Source organism: Pelobates fuscus, chromosome 3, assembly GCF_036172605.1.
Source record: "Pelobates fuscus isolate aPelFus1 chromosome 3, aPelFus1.pri, whole genome shotgun sequence".
Classification (NCBI taxonomy): Eukaryota; Metazoa; Chordata; class Amphibia; order Anura; family Pelobatidae; genus Pelobates; species Pelobates fuscus.
In genome coordinates this window covers 374,251,520-374,275,951 of record NC_086319.1, presented here as the reverse complement: position 1 = coordinate 374,275,951, position 24,432 = coordinate 374,251,520, and the positions used below count along the sequence as shown (strand labels likewise).

The following is a 24,432-nucleotide window of genomic DNA, read 5'->3' as shown; positions in this document are numbered from 1 at the left end:
AGAAGGTCAAGGAGAGAGTTGGAATTGAGGAAGTGAGACATACACATCTTTCCAGAAGCTTTGAGGAAAAAGGAAGCAGGGATATGGGACTATAGTTAGAGGGGGAGGACGGGTCAAGAGATGTTTTTTCATGACAGGTACTACAGTGGCATGTTCAAGGTCACCTGGGACAGCACCAGAAGAGAGGGAACAGTTGAAGATGTGTGTTAAGGAAGGCCCAAGACAAGGGGAGAGAAATCTGATAAGGTTACATGGGAGAAGATCGAGCGGGTGGGGCGAGAGGAAAGGAGAAGCACAGCCGCCTCTTGTTCAGTAGCTGGGGAGAAAGTCTGAAGGGAAGAAAAGTCATGATCTCTGTGTGTTTGAGAAAGAGAACGGCAAGGTGTGGAGAATTCTTTCCTTAGCTGTTCAATTTTGTCAGTAAGTAGCATGCAAAGCTATCGGCTGTAAGGTTAGTTTGGGAGGTGGTCACAGCGCGGCAAAGAAGAGAGCTAAAGGTGTCAAAGAAACGCCTGGGATTGCGGGAGCATGAACTAATGAGAGAGGAAAAGTATGACTGTTTGGCGAGGGCAAGGGCTGCGCTGTAGGAACACAATATGAATCTATAATGGAGAAAGTCTGACTGGATGCGAGACTTCCTCCAGGAGGGTTCAGCACAACGGGAGCATCTTTGCAGGCAGCGTGTTGATTTAGTATGCCACGGTTGGGGGCGTGTCCTCCTCGAGGTGCATGTTTGGGGTGGGGCTGCAGCATTCAAGGCAGAGGTGAGGGTAGTGAGTGCCAATAAATCCTCAGACTGCTGAGTTCCTGTTTTGACCCTCAACATAGAGCCTCGTCTCATGATTGGGGGAAACGGCTGCATTTACACTGGGGGATTGCTCTACATACTCCCCTAGCTATAATCAATGAGCTCTTTTAAGAGCTTGTTCCAGCTTCGCTCTCTGCGGTAAGAGAGGTTCGGCCTGCAGTGCTTATGGTGTCTGGAGAAGCGCTTGGAGCCCTCGGGAAGCACTAGGAGCATCCATCAATGGAGGTACTCGGTTGGGGTACTGGAGCTCCGTTACAATTCCCCTAAGAAAATAGCAGCATTTTTGTTATTGCTTCTATTCCCGTAGGGGATTTTTATGATATTGTTTTTATTTATATTATTTTATTTGTTGGTCCCTGAGGAAGTCTGATGTGGGGACAAAACATCTAGGACCTGTTTTTGTTTTTAATGATTCGATTCAATAAAGCATTAATTTTGGATACCTTTCCTGAGTCCAAGGAAATTAGCTTTGATGTGGAGTCCATAAAAGGAACAGAAACAGGAAAAGATCGTTGGCTAGTTCCCCCCAAACAATCTAAGGGGAGGCACCGAAAAGGCGATTTTATTACCATCTATCCTGTGAGTGCACTTCCAGCTGCGCAGTGTTCTCATTTATTCTAACTGTATTATATTATGTTTTTGTTTCTTTGTTTGTAGATCAGTCAGCTGTATCCCCTTTGTATTGATATTGTGGTTGTTGTCTAAGGGGACATACGCTGGGATTCCCCTGTGGGAAAGCTGCACAGAACGATATTATAACGATAAGTGATTTATTTCACAACTAACACTAAGGGTGAGGTTATTGGTTGGTGTTTGTATATGTATTTTTTATTTTTTTGCATGACAAATAGAAAGAGTTTGCAAATTTTGCACAGCTGCTGTCTGCTTCCTTTGCAAGCTGTCCCCTCATTCCCCAGCACAGACTGTCTGTGTTCTCATTAAGAACCCTCTGTGTTGGAGCTGCTTGTTTGTGCACAGTATCACAGCTTTGTATGCTTTGCAATGAGCTGTAGTAAAATTGCAATTTTCCAGCATTTGCTACTTTGATCTTCACTAATTTTGAATCATACCTCCCAACTCTGGCGTCCAGAGAAGTGGAACGCTAGTTGGAGGGTGGCAAAGGGGGAAGACCAGTGTGGCGTTTGCGTCACTGTCTCATCTCAAAGGGGGAGGACCTGCCCGGGAAGGGGGCAAGTCGCTCAAATTACAGACAGTTCAGCCTGGCGTAAATGCATGCCAGGCTGCTTGCCACTGAGGCCAACTCAGAAGGGAACACAGTTTCAGTGCTTTTTGCAGGTCATGGACAAAGCACAAGCATGTCTAATAATGCGCTATGCTTGTTGGGGATATTTGCCTGACATCCCCAAACGCAGGAAAACAGGGAACTAAGTCAGGAATGTGGGAAAGGACACAACAATCTGAATGCTTAGGAGGCCTGCTTAATTGCTCAGTATAAAAACACAAACTCACCTTTTCTCCCACAGCTCCTGGTTGGCCTGTACCACCAGGCATTCCTTGAGGCCCCTAAAAAACAACAACAATAATTAATAACTCTATGAGTGTATCTATTTTTTCACCCTACAAAATATGACATGATACTTACATCACCACCATTAGGACCCATGGGACCTCTAGGACCAGGAGTTCCAGGTGGACCCTAAAATAAAATAATTAGATGGCAAGAGGTCACATAATCTAAAGCATGTAATGATTCACGTGAAAGTGAATTATCCAGTTTTTCACATGGATGGTCTTGATATTATCAGTTGTTTGTTTGCTTTTTGGTATTATGGCCGAGCAATAATCTATTATGTTTAGTTTCTCAAAAAACAGATATAGTGATTTTATGGAAGATTGTGATCATACTTCACACAGAGAATCTTTAAATTATGTCTACTGGTTTGGTAATATTGAGATCACTGGTGTAACACTGCTACAAGTTATGTACTGCAATACCAGTTCTAAAGCATACACCCTGGGTTTCTTTGTGTCACTTAAGGATTATCTGATATCCATTTCTCATCCGAGATACCATTCTCATTTATATTCCTCTTCCATACCATTCATAAACATGTGTGCAAAGGTGAGGAACTTTTGTCTTTAAAACAATATATGGTGACTATTAAGGCATGAATATTGCATAACTGGATACCTTTTACAAAAAAAAAAAAAAGAGGAATCAATGGTCACGTTAATGAATGAATTCCATACTTGATAATAACAATAAATATAATAATATCCTTACCATTTGTCCAACATTGCCACTCTCTCCTTTTTCCCCGGGGGGGCCAGGCATGCCCTGGAAGCACAAAGAAACAGACATCGGTATACTTAAATGACATTAGACACAACATTGTCTCTAAGTCTCATGAAGAGTAATATTTTGTTACTAGTTCTTACGGACCTAGTAAATAAAGTATACATGTGTAAACCAGGGGTGGGCTAAAAGTATACATGTGTAAACCAGGGGTGGGCTACAAGTATACATCCATCTGCTTTTACCCAACAACAACCATCAATTCCAGGCGTCTATTGTGTAGTTTGACCTTTTTAGAATCTCGTAACAACATAAATTGTATGTCTTCATGGAGCAAAGCTTTTTAGCATTCTAATCTTGAAGAGGTAGAAAAAATAAACTGTAAATGTGGCTAATAAAAGTCTTGCCTTATCTGTGCTTGTATGACACTCTTGATAACTTCTTTTTTACAAAGCGATCCATTGCTATTTGCGGTTCAGTAAACAGTCTATTCTTCTGCAGTCTGATGAACTTTATTTTTAGTTTTTTATATTTTATTTCTGTTTTGTTATGCTTTCAAATTCTTGTTTTCAGCTGGATATGAAGCATGTAGAAAGAACAGTTTTATTAGGTTGTAACACCTCACTGTATATTCTTCTCAGTATGTCAGATAAAAAAAATCATAGTTATGTAGACATGCATGGTTTCTTTAACAACTGTTAAGCACTGTAGATGGTCGTTAGCATCTTTTATTGCAGGTTTCTGATATAATTCAAATTCCTATCAATGGAATGGAGTGTAGCTACCTACTACATTGTCAAATGCAAAATTGATCCCTTTAATAGTGTGACATAAAGTGACCAAGCTCCAGTTAGACCTGTACTATTGTGTAAAGATCTTAATCAAGGTGGTGTTGATTAATCAAGGTTACTCACCTGAAGTCCTCTCGGACCTCCCACACCTGGGAATCCCCGAAGACCTTCATCTCCTTTCTGTCCATACATTCCCTGCTGACCTCTCCTCCCTGGCTCACCATCTTGACCCTGAGAAAAAACAAGAATCAGATGTCATAGTTCATGCCAGGAAATCCACAAAAGGTTGATCACCTTCCAACCACTAGTTAACTAGCAACAAGGACTTCTGAATGTATCTTTGTAATTTAGAGTCTTCTAGATTTCTTCCAGTACTTACAAATGTATACACTTATATTGCTACTTACCGCTGTGCCTGGGTGACCTATTGGTCCCTGAATTCCGACAGGTCCTGCGGGGCCCTGTAGGTGAAAAGAAAATGTAATTATGTTAATATGCTTCTATCATAAAAAGGACAACATACACTATACAGGATCACTATTTGAAACTTTACCTTTTGTGTGGGGGAGGCAGTTTGTTTAGTATATCCCTCCACATGTTTCAGATTATACTTTCAGATTTTTCTTCAGCCTATCTTTCAACCTTTTCCATTCACATTATACTTGCCTATCATTCTCCACCCCACCACCCACCTTCCCCAATCATATTATACTTTCCAAACTTTCTCTCTTAAAAAAACATTATTAATCTCCCAGTTACATGGGCTGAAAGCAGACATGTGTCCAAGAATTTCAGACTTTCTCATATCTTTCACAACAAACTAGGAAGAATGGTAGTCATATCTCTCCTTAATTTCATTTCTTTCATTCCTTACATTGATAAACTTACCGATTCGCCCTTGTCACCTTTGCTTCCTTTTTGTCCGGGACCACCAACGTCACCCTAAAATTAAATTCATGGTTGTCGAGTTAATAGGGCAATTTGGACTTTGAAAGAATAGTTTCATATAAAGAAGACATAGGCAAATAGTTAACTATAACAGTAGTGTCTGTGAAACAGCAAATGGTTCTGATAAAATTAGAACTATGAGTTAGTACATTAAAAGATTGGGGTATAGTTAAAGTGAGAGATCACATACATAAGTGGACATCTTCATTCATACCTTGTCTCCGTCATCACCAGGAGGTCCAGATGCGCCAGCAAGTCCTGGAGGCCCAACACTGCCTTGTGCTCCATCTTGGCCAGCTGGCCCTATAGGACCTTTCTCACCCTATAAAAAAAAAAGTGTCAGGTGTCAGGGATGCCTTTTGCTTTAAACCGTCAGCCTTTTGGAAACAGGTCCATTATAATATTATAGTGAAAATGGTAACTAAAAACAACAAATTCAATTTTCCAAACAAAATTAGTCTCATACAGGAGATCAAAAAAGGTATGTTTACATCTCTTATTCATAACAACACAAAACAAGGAGGAGCCAGTAATCTTGAAATGAACACAAACAGTTACTAAAACAATCACTCAATAAATGAATTTGGTTACCCATTATGAAGAATAACAGAATTAACATTATACAATAATTTTATTACAGGAGGTTAATGGTTTTCACAAACAAATCTCAGAACTTATGTATAAATTTACTCTGCTTGTTGTCTTAAATTTGGACCCAGGCATAAACCACCAATCTTACGTATCACTCCCTCTATCCTATGAACAAAACCTCTACTTGAATAAGGTCTTAATATTCTGCAAGTTGACTTCAAAACAATCAATACTCCATATAACTGTTTATTTATTGCCCAACTAATGCTTCATAATTTAGCCATGACTCTGACTGGTCACTTAGTCCTTAAAATAGACTCAAAACCCATGACTCTTATCACTTTCTCACTACATACACCTCACCCAACCTCATGTCCCATACCTTAGCTTTCACATTCACTGAACAAAATTATAAACGCAACACTTTTGTTTTTGCCCTCATTTTTCATGAGCCGAGCTCAAAGATCTAAGACTTATTCTATGTACACAAAAGGCACATTGCTTTCAAATACTGTTTACAAATCTGTCTAAATCTGTGTTAGTGAGCACTTCTTCTTTGCCGAGACAGTCCATCCACCTCACAAGTGTGGCATATCAAGATGCTGATTAGACAGCATGATTATTGCACAGGTGTGGCATATCAAGATGCTGATTAGACAGAATGATCATTGCACAGGTGTGCCTTAGGCTGGCCACAATAAAAGGCATCTCTAAAATGTGCAGTTTTATCACACAGCACAATGCCACAGATGTCGCAAGTTTTGCGGGAGCGTGCAATTGGCTGAAGCAGCAGGGGTAGCTGGTTAATGTCTATAACCATTAATTTGCACTATGCAGGCAGCTGGTGAGTCTACTATGTGGGGGCCGAGAGCCTAGTATCACTGTGCACAAGTTAAAAACAGTTTCAACACTGCCATACTGTTTGGCCGTTTATACACGTTTACTTGTCTTTGGTATCTAAGTTTCTCGTATACTCGTTATAATGTATCCTTTAACCCCTTAAGGACCAAACTTCTGGAATAAAAGGGAATCATGACGTGTCAGACATGTCATGTGTCCTTAAGGGGTTAAGACTACTATCCTTACCACTAGGACTATTCATATCAGCTATCCTTCTCTGCTAACACTGTCTTTTTAGACCACTTTACTGCATGCAGCCAAGATTAGTCATTTGTATAGACCACAGGACTTGTCACTTGGACATAGCATGTCCAGTGTCTAATTATTATAAAGCACTTTGTCACCTATACCTGAGACAGAGCATGGGATGAACGCTACTTCTATATTTTGAGCCTGACTTTAAAGATATATATGGTAAATCTGTCTACATATTCTGGTTTAATCCAATAGTATATACCAGTGGCGTGCACACAACCCATGGGGCCCCGGTGCGAAAACTGATCCGTGGGCCCCCCGCGCACTTACTCTGCGCGGGCTGGGGCCGCAACACATGGCGACGGCACCAGGTCGCAGGGCTGCGAAATGTGTGACCGCGGTATGTACGCCAGTGCATGCATAAACACATACACTTAAAGGACCACTACAGACACCCAGATCACATCAGCTCAATGAAGTGGTCTGGGTGCCAGGTCTCTGGTTTTAACCCTGCAGCTGAAAACATAGCAGTTTCAGAGAAACTGCTATGTTTCACTGAGGGTGATCCAGTCTCTAGTGGCTGTCTCATTGACAGCCGCTAGAGGATTGTCTGCGATTCTCACTGTGAAAATCACAGTGAGAAGACGCTGAACGTCCATAGGAAAGCATTGAGTAATGCTTTCCTATGGGCGGTTTGAATGCGCGCGTGGCTCTCACTAACACACACTCACACACACTCACACACTCACTCACACATACACTCACACATACACTCACACATACACTCACACATACACTCACACACACTCACTCACACATACACTCTAACACACTCTAACACACTCTAACACACTCTAACACACTCACACACTCACACACTCTCACACACACTCACACACACTCACACACACACACTCACACACACTCACACACACTCACACACACTCACACACACTCACACACACTCACACTCTAACACACACTCACACTCTAACACACACTGACATACACTCTAACACACACTCACACACTCACTCTAACACACACTAACACACTAACACACTAACACACACACACACACTTACACACACTTACACACTCACACACTAACATACACTCACACTCTAACACACACTCACACTCACACACTAACATACACTCACACACACTCACACTCTAACACACACTCACACACACTCTAACACACACTCTAACACACACTCTAACACACACTCACACACTAACATACACTCACACACTAACATACACTCACACACTAACATACACTCACACACACAAACACTTTTTTTTTAATCCCCCCAGCCTCCTTACCTGTGGGAGAGCTGAGGGGATTCCCTGGGGTCCAGTGGTGTCACCCGGCAGGCGGGCGCGCGAGGGAGCACTGTCTCCTGGGTGCTTCCTCTTCAGCTCCCTCGCGCACCGCAATGATACCGGAGCCGGAAGATGACGTCATCTTCCGACTCCGGTATCAGTGCGGTGCGCGAGGGAGCTGAAGAGGAAGCACTCAGGAGACAGTGCTCCCTCGCGCGCCCGCAGGACCGGCCAGCCGGGTGACTGCAGGGCCAGCCTCGGGGGGCCCTGAGGTGGCCGGCTTCTGGGCCCCCCAGGAGAAGAGGCTGGCCCAGTGACCTACATACCTGGGTCGCAGGGCGGCCGGGCCCCCTGGTGGGCCGGGCCCGGTCGCAGCAGCGACCCCTGCGACCCCGGTATGTACGCCACTGGTATATACTACAGATACTGATCTCCATATATACACATGTATATGAGTATTCCTACCCCAGGTTTTTAAAGGTGTATTGCTGTGTTTTTTTGTCTTATACACGGTGGGTTGTGTTTACACCTTTTTTACGTGGATTTGTTTGTTATGTGTATTTGGTTTTCAATAAAGTCTATTACAATTTATGATATTTTAACAATAGAGGTAATTCCAGTGAGGTGGGTCCCATCTTATTTTATTTGGAGACCTAACCTCACTTTTTCAGGTTCATTACCTGGTTAACCTTCTCTATGGCAACAGTGTAGGTTTTTCCTACATCTGAGGCGGTATCTTCTCACAGATTTAGAGATATTTATGAACAATATTTGAGAGAAAGAGGCCTTTTGTGTACATAGAAAAAGTCTTAGATCTTTAAGTTCAGCTCATGAAAATTAGGGGCAAAAACAAAAGTGTTGCGTTTATAACTTTGTTCAGTGTAGAAACCTATTACTTATGATCTATAACTTATCCCAGACTAGAGATTGCATATCATGGATAGCTCTGATTAATGATATATATTTATATCATAGCTTGGCCTCATTACCCATACATTATCTTGTATTAATCACTCCGTCTCTGACTCAATAAATGAGCCATACCTGAACTTTGATTCACAACTAATTTCTCATCCATGGTTCATTATCCCATCTATCATGTTTTTTGCAAAATGTGTTTCAACCTTTTGCCCACCATACCACAGCTCCATTTCTATATCTTTTCATATCTGAGCCTTCTTCAAAAAACTCTGATGTTGACTTTGGCCTCTGAACTATACTACAGACTAATTTATGGTCTGCATACCATTTTCTAGATCTGCTTTCAGACTCTCATTAAAATAAAGTTCATCCTTCACTCAAGTTTTTAACCCATTTTATAGGTCATCCTCTGTCAGCTGGCCTTTGTCTTCTATACTTCACCATATACTACATTTCTGAAACTTTAACCCTGCCAATGTCACGTTTAACATGCTTCCTCCCTCAATCCGATATAAAATATTTTGTTTATCATTAATCTTGACTCATGACCCATTCACCAATTATACATGCATCTAGCCAATGGCTTAGACCTGAAGATCTAACTTTTGTTAATGTTTAAAACTTCCACGCTGAACTTCGGCTCATCTAATAATGCTGTTCATCTGCTACTTACTGGGTTTCCTTTTTCACCTGCTGGTCCTACTGGTCCCTGTCCTCCAGGTCGTCCTGGAAGCCCAATGCCCCCAGCAGAGCCAGAAGGGCCACGTTCTCCTGCAGGCCCCTGTAAGTATGAGTTACATTTGTGGTATGAGTTACATTTGTGGCACGAGTGACAATAGACAGATTAAACAAAAAATAGATAAAAACAAAGGAATTGCTCTTTAGGATAATATAGCGGCAATATGAGACTTTATAGAGAGGTAATGTTAAATAATGAAAGGCGTTTTACAGAGAGGTTGGATGGAGTGATAGGAGCAATAATAGAGAGAGTTTATATATAGCAATAAGAGGAGTTATATGGAGAGGCAATATGGAGAAATAGGAGGAGATATAAGGATAGGTTATATGGAGTAATATGAGGAGTTATAGAGAGAGGTTATATGGAGTAATAGGAGGAGTTATAGGGAGAGGTTATATGGGGTAATAGGAGGAGTTATAGGGAGAGGTTATATGGAGTAATAGGAGGAGTTATAGGGAGAGGTTATATGGAGTAATAGGAGGAGTTATAGGGAGAGGTTATATGGAGTAATAGGAGGAGTTATAGAGAGAGGTTATATGGAGTAATAGGAGGAGTTATAGGGAGAGGTTATATGGAGTAATAGGAGGAGTTATAGGGAGAGGTTATATGGAGTAACAGGAGGAGTTACTATGGGAGGTTATATGGACTAATAGAAGCTATAAGTAGGGATGTTTCTACCGCGAGGCAAACAAGGCATTTGTCTTGGGCGGCAATTTCCAGGAGGCGGAAAAAATCGCCGCCCACAAATGCCCAGGCAAATACCTTGTTTGCCTCGTTTTATGGGAGCCCAAGAGATGGCTGGCTGACGACAAAAAAAATAATAAGAATAATTGTGAGTGGGGGAAATGTGTGTGTGTGTGGGTGTCAGTGAAAATTAGTGTGTGTCAGTGAATGTGAGTGAGTGTGTGTCAGTGAATGTGAGTGTTTGTGTCAGTGAATTTGAGTGAGTGTGTGTGTCTGTCAGTGAGTGTGTGTCTGTCAGTGAATTTGAGTGTGTGTGTGTCTGTCAGTGAATGTGTGTGTGTGTCGGTCAGTCACTGTGTATGTGTCGGTCAGTGAGTGCATGCGTCTGTCAGTGAGTGTGAGTCTGTCAGTGTGTCCCCGAGTAATAGTGTATGTCTGTCTATCAGTGTGTCAAATCAGTGAGTGTGTGTATGTCATTGTTTGTCAGTGTACATGAGAGTGTGTGTCTGTCAATGAGTGTGTGCATCTGTCAGTGAGTGAGCGTCTGTCAGTCAAAGTGCGGCCTTGACAGGAAGGAGTGGGGAAAATTTAAATTTGGGGGGAGGAGGGGGGGTTGCCCGAGCATCGTCCTGCCTAGGGGAGCACAAATCCTAAATACACCACTGGCTATAATGAGAGGTTATTTGCAGTAATATGAGTTATAGGGAGAGATTACATGGAGTAACAGAAGGAGTTAAATGAATAGAATGTATATAAGTGTTATAAAGAAAGGTTATATAAAATAACAGGATTTGTTCTAGAGAGATGTCATAATAGAGGGCATTGGGTGAGGTTATAGGAGTAATTGGAAGGATTCTATGATGTAATAGAGAGGTTATGTAGTGTAATAGAAGGAGTTATGATAACATCTCATGTAACATTCTGGATTCACTTACTGGTGCTCCTGATGGACCAGGAGGTCCTTCCCCTCCTTTCAAACCAGCTGAACCCTAAGTAGAGGAGAGAGGCCATTTAATTTAAGGTCTGGTGCAAGCATTCTTTGCTATAAAATACAGTGCTTTATATATAATGTAAAATACAAAAAAAATATGTTAATCCTGCAATAACATTCTCTTCCACAGATGTAATTTACCGTATCTTGTTAAAAAAACATAAAGAAATGCTTGTAAAAAGGGTATACATTCAATATTTCCCAGTATTTTTCCTTGACGGATCTGCAGTTTGCCTGATCAACAAGTGGCATAATAAATGGGTATATCTACTATTTTCTGGATCTTGGATTACCCAGCAACTCTATATTTGACTTATGGGGTATATACATTACTTACCGCGTCTCCAGCAATGCCTCTGGCACCTGCAAACCCTCGTAATCCTTGTGGACCACTTTTTCCTGGGATACCTCCAGGACCAGGGTCACCCTGTGATTGGAGATAAATTGTCACTTTATAATTTGCAACAGGAGGGAGACATAGCTTTAAAGGTATCCTCTTACATCCACTATTTCTTACTTTATGGGCAGTGAATATATTGCCAGAAGGAAGAGTCATCTGGATTCTGCAAACAGCTGGTCCCATGCCTAATAAGGTAGGCCAGCAGATGTTGATATGCCCTCAGTCTCAGCACTATTCTTTCTCACGCTATGAAAACATACCTTTGCTCCTTCTCGCCCGGCTGCACCCGGTAATCCGTGCTCTCCTGGAGATCCAGGGGAACCTGGTTGGCCTCGCTCTCCCATGGGTCCTGTCTCTCCAGACTTGCCCTAAAAATGTACATAAAACATTGAGCAACTGATTAGCAACAACGATGTAAGAAGGCATACTTGAGCACAGTCCCATAGGCACTTACTGAATTGTGGGTTAGAAGTTACATTATATTTATACCTCACAGACAATAGCATGAGAACACATCTAGCCATCTAATCTGACCATTATGGAATATAAAAACAAACTGAATGTCAATTTTGAATTGAACCTTTTGAATGTCAAGATTCTGATTTATAACTTTTCGCATGACTTTGAATGGGAATATTCAGCAATCTCAATGCAGTGTGCTTGACTCAGTATTGTTTGCAAGCTAGTAACATAAATTCCCCAGAAACAAACCAGCATGCGTCTCACTGCTGCTGGTAGCAACAGAATGCTGAAGGACACACGGAAGAAAATGGAAACCTCTACTTCAGAATATTACTTTCCTGATACTCCCTCTACAAATCTCTTTGCAGTGTTATATGTTATTACTTCTGCTGGATTTCCACAAAAAAGGAGAAAGGACCGCACTCATTCCAGGAACCACAGGGTGCTTAATAAAGCTTGATAAAGACCTTTGTTAAGTTCAAAACATTGCTCTGTACATGATGGTCCAAAAAAAACTGCTTTATACTTTAACGCAGTGAGTGTCTGAAGCCTCTTCTTGAATTACTTCTGCTGGAAACATATCTATGTATAAAAGGGACACTATAGTCACCCAGAACACTTCAGCTCAATGAAGTGGTCTGGGTGCCAGGTCCCTCAGGTTTTAACCCCTTAAGGACACAACTTCTGGAATAAAAGGGAATCATGACGGAATAGTTCCGTCATGTGTCCTTGAGGGGTTAAACCTTCAGATGTAAACATAGCAGTTTCAGAGAAACTGCTATGTTTACATTTGGGGTTATTTCAGCCTCTAGTGGCTGTCTTCCAGACAGCCACTAGAGGCACATCTGCAACGCTGGATGCGAATTTCGCATCCATCAAGCATCAATCGTGCATCCATTGCGCAATGCGTCCATAGGAAAGCATTGAGAAATGCTTTCCTATGGACACTTTGAATGCGCGCGCGGCACTTGCCGCGCATGCGCATTCGTCTCCGCTGACCTCGGAGCTGATGTCAGTGGGGGAGGAGAGGTCACCAGCGCCGAGGGAGCCCGGCGCTGGATTAAGGTAAGTAACTGAAGGAGTTTTAACCCCTTCAGCGCCACTGGAGGGGGACCCTGAGGGTGGGGGCACCCTCAGGGCACTATAGTTTTCCTGACACTATAGTGATCCTTTAACTAGGATTTTTTCCCATAACCCTCCCCTTTGTTCTGGACAATGTCATTTTAAGAGACAGAATAACATGTATCAAAGTGAAGGTTTCCTATAAGTGTCACTAAGATAAAGTCATGCTTGGACGTACCTGAGGACCAACTACTCCCGTAGGACCTGGGAGGCCTGTTTTGCCTTGAAATCCCTGTTGAGAAATAAAGAAAGCATAGTTTAGATCATTAAAAGCAATATACTTTCACATAAAAAAGAAAAAAACAGAACAAAATAACGAACAAAAACTCTAAGCTGCATTTTTGATTGTAGAACATATAATATAATGTTGCAAAAATGTATTGTATATAAGGAACTATGAAAGCTTGAAACTATTCAATTCAGGTGGTTTCTCCACAATATGGTTTCTAGCGTCCTAATGCATTTTATAATATACCATCTAAATGCTCAAATCATAAAAAGTAAAACTGGAAACCATTGAAAATCTTTACAATTTAATCTTATTTCACTGTATTATTTCATGTCTAAAGCAAAATCTGTAAAACGTTACAGACTAGAAGATGGGTGATAAGACCTCCCATGTATATATGCCAGACATGAGGCGATTGGGTAATTTGTCAAGGAGGGTGAGAGAACATGGAAAGACATGACTATGCGGAGGAAAGAGGAGTCATAACTACAATGTAACCAGTGAAAGGATAAGCACATTACTAGTGCCCTTTAAATAACACTGTATAATTATTATCTCCCATCTACTCTAATGTAATCTGTAAAGTGGTAATAATGACTTTTCATATCTCCAAAGTGTCCCTATTTAAGAGAGGCCGTTTCTATTCTGAGCCCAGATCCCTCTGTCCCTCTTTACAATTCATATGTCCCTCTTTTCTAGATCCTCCATGTTTCTTTAAACCACAATAAAAGTGTTTAGAAATCAGTATGCGTAAAAAAAAAGCTACACAATGTTCTTGCTCTAAATTACATATTAGCTGCATAAACTGTGATTAGTAAGTCGCCTAAAAGTTTCGAAAACAGACCAGCCCCTGGCCACACCCACACCGACAGCCCTAAAATTAAAGCGTCACTCTTTGTCCATTTAAAATGTTGGATGGTATGCCGGTTAATGGTACACAAACACAATTAGCAATGCAGACTGCCTGCCACCACAAGGCCAAAACATTGTAAGAGTGCAGCAAGTTGTAAAATGTTGCCAGAAAACAAATTAGATAATCTACAATGTTGGCATGATCTACAAGGGTTTGTAAGGCTGTAAAAGGGACAGATGATAATACACTAATTGTAGGAAAGGAGAAACATCTTTAGTAACGATGAAGAGCAGTCCGTTCATTGGTGATCACATGCCTGAGTTTAAATGTCATATCCAGGCTTAAATTACTATTCCAGGTGTCAATTCCTGTCAAGTTGTTTTAGGAAATTGCTGTGTTTATCATAAATCTAGTATGGCTTGGAAGGCCTCATGTTGGCAGTCGCACATTTACCTGATGATTAGTTTTGTTAAGATTTTGAAATCAGAATTATATCTTCCTGATCCATAACATACAATATTGGAGGGAGGGGTTTCCTTTAGAATATACATGTGAAGCATGACATGAAATTTCACAATTCACGAGTTGGTGGACATGCATATCTGCTCACATTCATTGGGGTGAGAGTCTTGGAAAAGGCAGCTGCCATTATGTATATTGTTTACTCAATACATTTGCTGGATGTACATATTAATTATTTGTATCGACCTGAAGCTTTTCATCAACACCTTCTGTAAATCACAGTTCCACTTCATACTTCCACACAAAATGGCCGTATCTGCATCTCATGTTCTAAATAAGAACACTGAATAGCCAATGGGAGATCAGCTTAATATATTCTATTTACTTTACTGTCTGAACCTGCAAAATCATTTGAAACCCCATTTTACAGTCTGTGACTTTCACAATGTATGTAACAGAATACCATACAGAAGACAGAACTCACCGGCTCCCCTCGCTGTCCAGCATGACCAGGTAATCCATCCTTACCAGAGCTGCCCTGTTCAAGAAGCAAAATGTTACAGTAAGTCTGAGATAACTGATGTGGACCACTGGAAACAAATTCCAACTTTTGGTATTATTAAGAATTGAGAGAAAGAACCATTGTTTTAAAAATAATTAATTGTTTTCTCTTAATCCTGACGCATTGTAAGGTGTTACTTACTCTATGGTAAAGTAAAAAGTAATAGATTTTGTCCTTATAGAGGAATTACACACATGTTTTGAATTTAGGGATAGACTTTGTAAAACAAATATATTGTTTATATATTTTTTTATAGTAAGGAAACGTGTACATGAAAATATGATTAAAATAAGAAAAAAAAATGCTGCAAAATTATATCGACAAAAAAAACTAAACACAGGATGACTTGTTTGATAACTCAACCTATTTCATTCAGACTAAGGCATATAAAAGCCAAGGGTAGGTGAACACAGAGCCTGCTAATATAATGCACCAAATAATGTCTGACTTCTTTTAATAATCAAATGATATATTTTTTGAGTTTACCAACAGAAATTTCCTATACTAGGGAAACACTAAAATTAGTAAATCTAAATATGATACATTTAAAAACAGAATAACAATATTAGCTGTCCAGTTGAATAATAATTAATTTAATTCAGTCCTCCTCATCTTTTATACCAGACTCCTACCGTTCACCTCACAAGAAATGTGCTTTCTTCATCCAGGTCCTCCCCATTCTTCATCTCAGCTCTCCCACGCTTCTTCCCAGTCCTCCACATTTTTCAGTCAAGCCTTCCCCATCCTTCATGCCGGTCCTCCCATTCTTCATCCTAGTCCTCCCCAACCTTCATTCCAGTCCTCCCCATTCTACATAAAATTCCTCCCCATCCTTCATCCCAGTCCTCCCCATCTTTCACCTCAGTAACATGCTTCCTTCATCTCAGCCATCCCCATCCTTCATTCCAGTCCTCCCCATTCTTCATCCCAGTCCTCCCCATTCTTCATCCCATTCATTTACTCCAGTCCTCCACATCTATAACCCTATTCCACTTCAGTAACATCCTTCCCTCATCTCAGCCATCCCCATCCTTCATCTCAGGCCTCCCCATTCCTCATCCCAGTCCTCCACATCCTTCACCCCGGTCCACCCATAGTTCATCCCAGTAATTTTCTTCCTTCATCCCAGTCCTACCCATCTTTCATTCCAGTCCTCCACATCCTTTACCCCACTAATGTGATCCTTCACCACAGTAATGTGCTTCCTTCATCCCAGTCCTCCCCATCCTTCACCTCAGTAATGTACTTCCTTTGCCCCTGAAATGCACTCCCTTCATCCCAGTCCTCTATATTCTTCATCCAAGTCCTTCCCATCCTTCACTCCAGTCCTCCCACCCCTCACCTCAGCCCACTACTACACATCATTCATCCCAGTCATTTCCATCCTTCTTCCTAGTACTACAGATCCTTCCTTTCCTTCACAGTAGTCATTAACTTCTTTTCCCCCAGTCAATCTCATCTCAAACCAGAATGGTCAATGAGCAATGTATTGGTATTTCACTAAATACGGAACACTAAGTTTAAATGTTAAGTTGGTAGTTATGCCGTGTATTTACATCCCAAAAATCTGCTTTGATAAAGGCATTTCATGCTTCAAACAAATTGACACATTTTGTTAAACTTACTGGAGGTCCTTTAGGTCCTGGAAATCCAGCGGGTCCTTGGGGTCCGGGGGGTCCCTGAAATGACGTGAGAATAACTGTGTATACAAATCATAGCACATTTAATGTATAGCACATCTAGTCTAGACACTAATATCTAATGCCAGATGCTCACTAATGTGTAATACAGAGAGTCTACCATTCATAGAGCTAGTAAAGTAAGTTATCCATAATCAAATAAACTGCTCTTATTTGATGATCAAACAACCCATATAATGGTAATCCTTAATGTTTAAAGAGACAAGCTGCTATCTAGTGCTTAACATCTAATAAAAAATATTGTAATCATATCAGTACTAAATGACAGTACTAGCTATGGAAGAGTATGATAATTAGACAGCCTGCCCTTCAATGGGCGAGTCTCTCATGTAAAAAGTTATGCTGCTATCTAATGAGTGGCCATGCTATCTAATAAACTACCATCTAATTGGTGATCCTTTCACCTAATCTGCAAATCTAAAATAAATCAAATAAATGGTTATGCAAGCTAAAGGCTGAAGCTGTGGTCTAATGGGTGACCCTACAATCTAATGTGAATATTCTGTATCATATATTGTGAGTAGGGAAAAACTAAATTTGTATCCTTGCATTAACTTTTTATACATCCCACTCAGCCCATGTCATGTACCCCCTTCAATCCACTGCACAAGTAAATGTAATATGACCATGAGCTAAAGGATGTGTATATATTTCCTGGAAGGATAAATTGTATGTTTTTGCACATTTTTGAGTTGCAATTTATCTCCTAATGAACACTGACAATAGTCTTTGTTTTGACAAAGAAGACCACAAATCAGTGACATATGTCTTCTAAGCATAGATTATGCCTTTCACACTGAGCTCCTAATTATTAAGGACGTGTGACCTCTCCGTATGATTCCAGATTTTAGGACACACATTACCTTTTCACCTGCCGATCCAGCAACTCCATCATTGCCGCTATCTCCCTGTACAAAGATTTTAATTGTCATTGATTGAAGTCCAAAATACAATCTAAGTAGCTGTAATTATTTCTTACAATAATGATTACAAAATGCTGATTACAAGAACACAGAAATAAAATGGAATCTTTTGATTAATGCAGACAAACTCGCCAACTGAGCATGTAACTGGTTGCAGGGATATGACTTACAAATAAATAAATATACATATATATCAAAGACTACTTACATTTAAATTAAGAATCTCTGCATACTGACATTTCCTAAATACAAGATTATTTTATAACGTTTGAACTGATATTGAATGATATTTTAAATTGCATGTACTTTCTCAATGCGGGTTAGCGTGTGGGTATGTGAGTGTGAGAAACTGCGTGTATACATGTGTGTACAAGAAAACTTTTTAATTGTACATAGGTTTCTCTAGTGCCAGTCAAACACTCAAAGGAGCACTCTAAGCATGCTGTGGCGGCTAAGGTGCGAGAATGTTCCTGGCGCAGTCTCATGGTAAAATGTCATTTTGGCATGCTTTTAACAACTTACCTGGATACTAATAGTGTCTGCACTATTTTTGGTCTTCTTTTGCAGTAGAATACTATATGCGGCAAATATGGCATAGCTGCTGGTTAAGTTGTCAAACTTTACTAAAATGGTTTGCCAGTAGGGTGTTCCTGGGTGCTTAATCACTATAGAGGTCTATAACAGTTCTGGTGCTTAGAGAGTTTAAAAACATGAAACAATAGTTCATAAAATTTCTGTAAACCCAGGAGTTCTTTTTCAAATGTAAAAAAAAAGAAAAATCAAACAAATGTAATTGTGACACAGAGACATATGATAACCAAACAATTTTCTATAGCATGCTTACCTTGAGACCGGGCTTTCCAGATGGTCCCCTCTGACCTCTCTCACCTCGTGTGCCCTGAATCCATGATGAAGAAACACAATTTAAATATAAGAGCCATGAACATCTTATATCAATACATCAATGTGTACAAGATGCAAATTACAGTAAAATGCTAAGAAACTGTTTTAATAACCACTACAGTTGTAGTGGTGGTACTAAAAGTCTGTAGGTGCCACCCCCTCAGCCCCCATTGATCCATTTCAGTTACAATGATAATGCGGCAACTATCCTTCTATCTAGCCTTGGAATGTTAGAACCTCAAGAGTTTAGTAAACCAATTTGCACTTTCATGTTGCTCAGGCATGAGAGCAAAGAGTTGGATGCCAAAAAAGGCAAGCCTCCATGCATCCGCATTGTTAAAAATGTTATTCCGTAGGCATAAAGATTATTCATTCTTGCTTAGAGATTGGAAGGCCATTCAAGAATTAGCAAGCCACGATCCATGGAATTACCTGTCCATGCTAAACGGATTAAGGCAGCAATATATTTAATTTCATTAGACCAAACTGTCCGTTAGGTATAATTTCTGGACGAGATGTTCACTGTAGATTTTATTTCTGTTATTTGAGGCTCTTGTAAGTTACTGAGAATGGCTATCTTATAATGACATTTGCATTACTCTGGTCTGTTTCTTACATTTCCCAGTCGTGGCATATAATCTACTATATAAATAGATCAAGTGTTTTTTTTTTTTTACATGGAGCAATGTACTACGGTACTTCTATGCAAAAAAACTGCACAATAACATTATTTTCTTTATTTCTGTTATGGCACAAATGGTGCATTAGCCATATATTTATAAAAAAATATTGTTGGTTCTGTAATGAAATATTTAATGGAGAGTTTTTTTCTTACCGAGGGTCCACGTTGTCCTGCTTGTCCAGGTTGCCCAGCTCTACCCTGAAGGAGTACAGAAGAATATTTGTTAAGATGTATGTTTAATAGGTTAAAGGGATAGTCTTTCTGGGCAGTACAGTGATATGTTTAATAGTTTAAAGGGTCAGTCCCACTGTGACTTAATTAATGACAGTGACATGTTTAATGGGTCAAAGGGTCTGTCCTCCTAGGTAGCACAGTGAAATTTGGTACGGGGACAAAGATACATTTGACTTTGAAGAGAACAAGTATTGTTATAAGAGACATTGCTGACCCGAGAGTGAGGGAATGAGTCAGAGAACCACGGACTCATGAAGGTTCAGGGACAAAAAGTGAAGAAGTTTTGGAGTTACTCAAGTGAAGATGGAAAGAGTGTCTATATTACCAAACTCTATGGTGAGTTTTTTTTTTGTTTAAAAAAGATCACTCATTCTAAATGCATACAAGTATTAATGTGAAAGTGTTCTTGCTGCCTTTCAAATTCAGGGTCCGACATAGAAATTAATCGCTAAGCTGCACCAATGGGATTCTCCCCGTAGATTACAGTGCTTCTCTGTGGGGACACTTAATTGGCAAATGGCAATGCCTACATTTGTCATTATCTCAGGAATAACATGTAGGCACCAAAACCACTATATTAAGCTTTGGTAAATTTGGTGCTTAGAGTATCCACTTAAATATTCCACAGCACCACTGATTTCTCGTTATGCAGTACACTGAACTATAGTAGGTAGAGGCTGGTTGGATTTTGATAGTTATCGGTGGAGAATGAGCATTTTATATAACTGTACGAATGTTTTATGCTTCACTTGATCATGGTTTAACACAATATGTCTCAAGAAGTACATGTCACAATAACTAAATTTCTATGTCTCTGCAATAAGTATTTAGAACTTACCCTCTTGCCTTTCTCTCCAATCGCCCCAACGGCTCCTACAAAGCCGACAGAACCCTGAAAAAAAGTTGTATTAATGTAGGTTCCATATGTCAGTCCATGACTGTCCCACTGCCAACTTCTACATAAAACTATTAATATCGTAACATATCATAAGTGGTACTGCTTTACCACATCTCATGGCTTTCTTCTCTTTCTTTCACCTTGTGGAGGCTATATCTCATATTACTCTACTATTGGTTATCTTGTAATGAGAGGGACAAACTCCATGTCCCATAGCTCCCTCCTGCCTGTGTCACCCTATAATGAGAGGGGCTGATTCTATTTCCCACAACTCTCTTCTGCCAGTGTCACTCTGGAGAGGACCTCCATGTCCTTTAACTCCCTCCTTTCTGTGACGCAATATGATGAGAGGGACTGTATGTTCTATAGCTCTGTTTTGTATGTGATACCCTTTAAATGGAGGAAAGGTCTTCTGTCTGTCAGTTTGTTCAGTGGCAGGAGGGGCATATTCAATATCCTATAGAACCTTGCTATAGGAACTGTGAACAAAGGACAGACTCCATTTGCCATAACTCTCCCCAGTATGTGTTATACTTGTCAATCATTTTCTTTCTAAGGTTCATTTGAATGTAACCAATTTTACAAATCATACAAATACCTTACATTGGACATCACACATGCTTTTAACATATGGTCCAGGGCAATATACTACTTATTTAGACTCCATGGCACAGTGATTTCTCTCTTGTCTCTGCGAATCCTGTGATGTGATGAAAATACTCCATTTCCCATAACTCAATGCCTGTGCCACCCATATTTTGAAGGTAAATACGTACCTTGGTACCTTGACGCCCTGGATATCCAGGAAGTCCTGGAACACCCAACTTTCCCTGGAGTACAAAAAAATGTAAATAAAAGTTGGAAAATCAGTAGTGTGAATGAGAGACTGCAGTTTCATTATATCCCAGTAATGGCGGACATACACACAAAGAAGACAAGAAATGAAATGGAGCCTCTGCTGGCAATATGAGCCAACAGAAAAAATATAGTCTTGAAGAACTGGCATTAGTTGAAACAACCTACCTTTTCTCCAGGAATTCCAGATCCTCCAATTTCTCCAAGCGGTCCAGATTGACCTTTAAGTCCTTCAGGACCATCCTCTCCACGACCCCCTAGAGTTCCTGGGTCTCCCTGGAAAAAGATAATTAGAGATTAAAGGGGCCAATAAAAATGGTTTGGTCCATAACTGGCTATGTTCAGCACCTGTGCTGCTGCTGGTCTGAACTGATATGCTAAAGTGGAAGTTCACATTTCTGCATTATTTTACCAACGCATACCAAGTTGGGAGATTATTAATTTCTGGGCAATGTTAGCGGACAGCTCTCAGCCAAGGAATAATATCTAATCTTAGTATGCTTTCACACTAGCATTTCAGCTCGAACTGGTAGCAGCACGGGAACGTCATTCTTAAACAGTTTGAGAGATTACTGTTAGACACTACCAAAACCATTACAATGCACTATAATGGTTTTGGAGCTTAGAGTGTCATTTTAAAGTGAAAATAGCCCACTAAAAAAAAAACACTATACAAATAATAAAACCACCCTTATAAGTTCTAAAAACTTCCCAATTATCAGACAACAAGGTAAGGTAAAGCAAGTTCAGGCAATAATTTTATTTTTTTTTATGTATAATTTTATTTGATTTTCACACATAATTCCAAACATAAATTCACAAAATACAATTGTGATAGCATAAATGGAAAGCTTACAGAATTTCACAATGAATTTTCGGTGTTTCCTCACAACATTAGGTAATAACATAGCAATGTAGAATATATATTTCGGGAACATTTGTACGTCTTGTTACACACTTGAAATCATGTTAACAAATTCACAAGTTCAAATTGTGATTTTTAGTTGTTTCTGATATCGGTTGGCAAGGATGTGTATATGTCAGAATTAGTGTTAATTCCTTTAACCTAGAGGATATTTCTAGTTCTCTAATTATGTGGGACCATTTTTATGGTTAGTGGGCTTGCAGGGTTGTGGTACCCTTTTGTATGAAGGTGTTCCAGGGTCTCCATATTTGGGAGAAAGTCTTGTACTTTTACGAGGTGGCATAGGTGATTTCTTCCATTTGTTTTATCCCTTTTTACTCTAAGGATCCATTCTCTAATGGAGGGAGGTTCTGCTTGTTTCCATTTAACTGGGATGAGTTGGTTTGCTGCTACCAGCATGTGTGTGAGTAGTATCGTTTCTCTTTGTTTTTGTTGAGACGGGGGTAGGAGAAACAGTATATATTCTGGTGAGAACGTATGTGCGTATTTGTGATGGTCTGAATAATCATATGTATACATTGCCAGTATTTAATGATTAATGGGCATTGCCACCAAATGTGAGCTGAGTGTGCATTCATTTGTCGACATCTCCAACAGTTGTCTTGGGTTCCTGCGTGTATTTTGTGGATCTTAGCTGGCGTGTAGTGCCATCTTGTAAGACATTTGTAATTACTTTCCTGTGAGGCTAGTTGTATGGAAGATTTGTGGGCCCTAAGTAGTATTTTCTGCCACTGTTCTAGTGATATGTCTAATTGTAATTCCTCTGACCATTTCTTTGTGTAGCCGGGTGTTTTGTTTGTTTGGGTGTTTTGTAAGAGTGTATACATAGTGGATAGGATTTTACATTTGAGGGAATGCGTGCTACAAAGCTGTTTGTATTTTGTGAGTTCCCGGTCACCATCTGGTGTGAGTTTCGTACTCCGAATAAAATGGGTCACTTGGGCGGATTTGAGGTGTTGAATACCTGTGGGAGGTTGCGTCGATGTTAGGTTGTGTAAATGTTCAAGTTTCTTCTCCCTTGCTATATCCCTAAGCATGAGGTAGGGTTTTTTTTGTGAAATGGGATATGAGTTCCCCCGGACACAACTGCTTGAAAGAGGGGGTTATGAGATAGTGGATAGAGTAGGGATGTGTAGGGAGATTGGGCTCTCAGACTAGCGTTGGATATCCATATCTTAAGTGTTGCTGCTATGGTTGGAAATCGCTTCTGCATAAGGTAAGAAAGGCCTGACTTGTGCCAATGTACAGTCGGGAGTGGTATTTCAAAAAATGAGGCTTCTATTTTGACCCATTGTTGTGTAGTGTTCGTGTTCGTGTCAGGCAATAAATCTTTAGGTCCAACCTTACTACTCTTACCCTGTCTCCTTTGATTCCCATGTCTCCTTTGGCTCCAGGAAATCCATCTTCACCCTAAAAAAGAGGAGTATTTAAGAAGTAATTTCAGACATTACAATTTCTATTTAATTTTGAGCCAGGTGTTAACTAACTAAGGCAAATCAGAGTGCACACTGTTTTTTCTTCAAGCTTATGAAATATACTATTTAAATACACCTGTACAATCCATTGTTCAAATTGTACATTAGACACAATGATATCTGTGAAAACAAAAACCTTTTGATCTTTTGTTAGTGTGATATACACTGATCAGACACAACATTAAAACCACCTACCTAATATCATGTGCTGACAAAACAGCTCTGATGCATAGAGGCATGGACTCCACAAGACCTCTGAATGTGCCCTGTGGTATCTGTCACCAAGATCCTAGCAGATCCTTTAAGTCTTGCAAGTCACTTTGGACTTTGGACTTTGGAGGCCAAGGCAACATCTTAAACTCTTTGTCATGTTCCTCAAACCATTCTTGACAATTTTTTGCAGTGTGACAAGGTGCATTATCCTGCTGAAAGAGGCCACTGCCACCAAGGAACACCATTGCCATGACGTGTATGTGGTCTGCAACAATTTCTATGTAGGTGGTACTTGTCAAAGTAACATCCACATGAAATCCAGGACTCAAAGTTTCCCAGCAGAATATCCACTGGAACATAACATTGTCTAACACTAC

The 24,432-nt window shown here is 40.2% G+C and overlaps 1 protein-coding gene across 1 annotated transcript in view; it reads right to left on the bottom strand.

The window, feature by feature from the left end:
* COL5A3 (collagen type V alpha 3 chain) overlaps positions 1 to 24,432 on the bottom strand; it is a 219,690-nt gene that overhangs the window by 36,171 nt on the left and 159,087 nt on the right. Inside the window, exons 28-48 of the mRNA XM_063449460.1 lie at positions 23,724 to 23,777; positions 21,611 to 21,718; positions 21,364 to 21,417; positions 20,528 to 20,581; positions 19,609 to 19,653; positions 18,715 to 18,768; positions 17,811 to 17,855; positions 16,873 to 16,926; positions 15,170 to 15,223; positions 13,320 to 13,373; positions 11,818 to 11,925; positions 11,495 to 11,584; positions 11,102 to 11,155; positions 9,417 to 9,524; positions 5,019 to 5,126; positions 4,745 to 4,798; positions 4,264 to 4,317; positions 3,980 to 4,087; positions 3,054 to 3,107; positions 2,412 to 2,465; positions 2,279 to 2,332 (exon numbers count right to left, since the gene is read on the bottom strand). Coding sequence (XP_063305530.1) covers positions 2,279 to 2,332; positions 2,412 to 2,465; positions 3,054 to 3,107; positions 3,980 to 4,087; positions 4,264 to 4,317; positions 4,745 to 4,798; positions 5,019 to 5,126; positions 9,417 to 9,524; positions 11,102 to 11,155; positions 11,495 to 11,584; positions 11,818 to 11,925; positions 13,320 to 13,373; positions 15,170 to 15,223; positions 16,873 to 16,926; positions 17,811 to 17,855; positions 18,715 to 18,768; positions 19,609 to 19,653; positions 20,528 to 20,581; positions 21,364 to 21,417; positions 21,611 to 21,718; positions 23,724 to 23,777 — 1,422 coding nt within the window. The remainder of the gene's footprint in view (positions 1 to 2,278; positions 2,333 to 2,411; positions 2,466 to 3,053; positions 3,108 to 3,979; positions 4,088 to 4,263; positions 4,318 to 4,744; positions 4,799 to 5,018; positions 5,127 to 9,416; positions 9,525 to 11,101; positions 11,156 to 11,494; positions 11,585 to 11,817; positions 11,926 to 13,319; positions 13,374 to 15,169; positions 15,224 to 16,872; positions 16,927 to 17,810; positions 17,856 to 18,714; positions 18,769 to 19,608; positions 19,654 to 20,527; positions 20,582 to 21,363; positions 21,418 to 21,610; positions 21,719 to 23,723; positions 23,778 to 24,432) is intronic.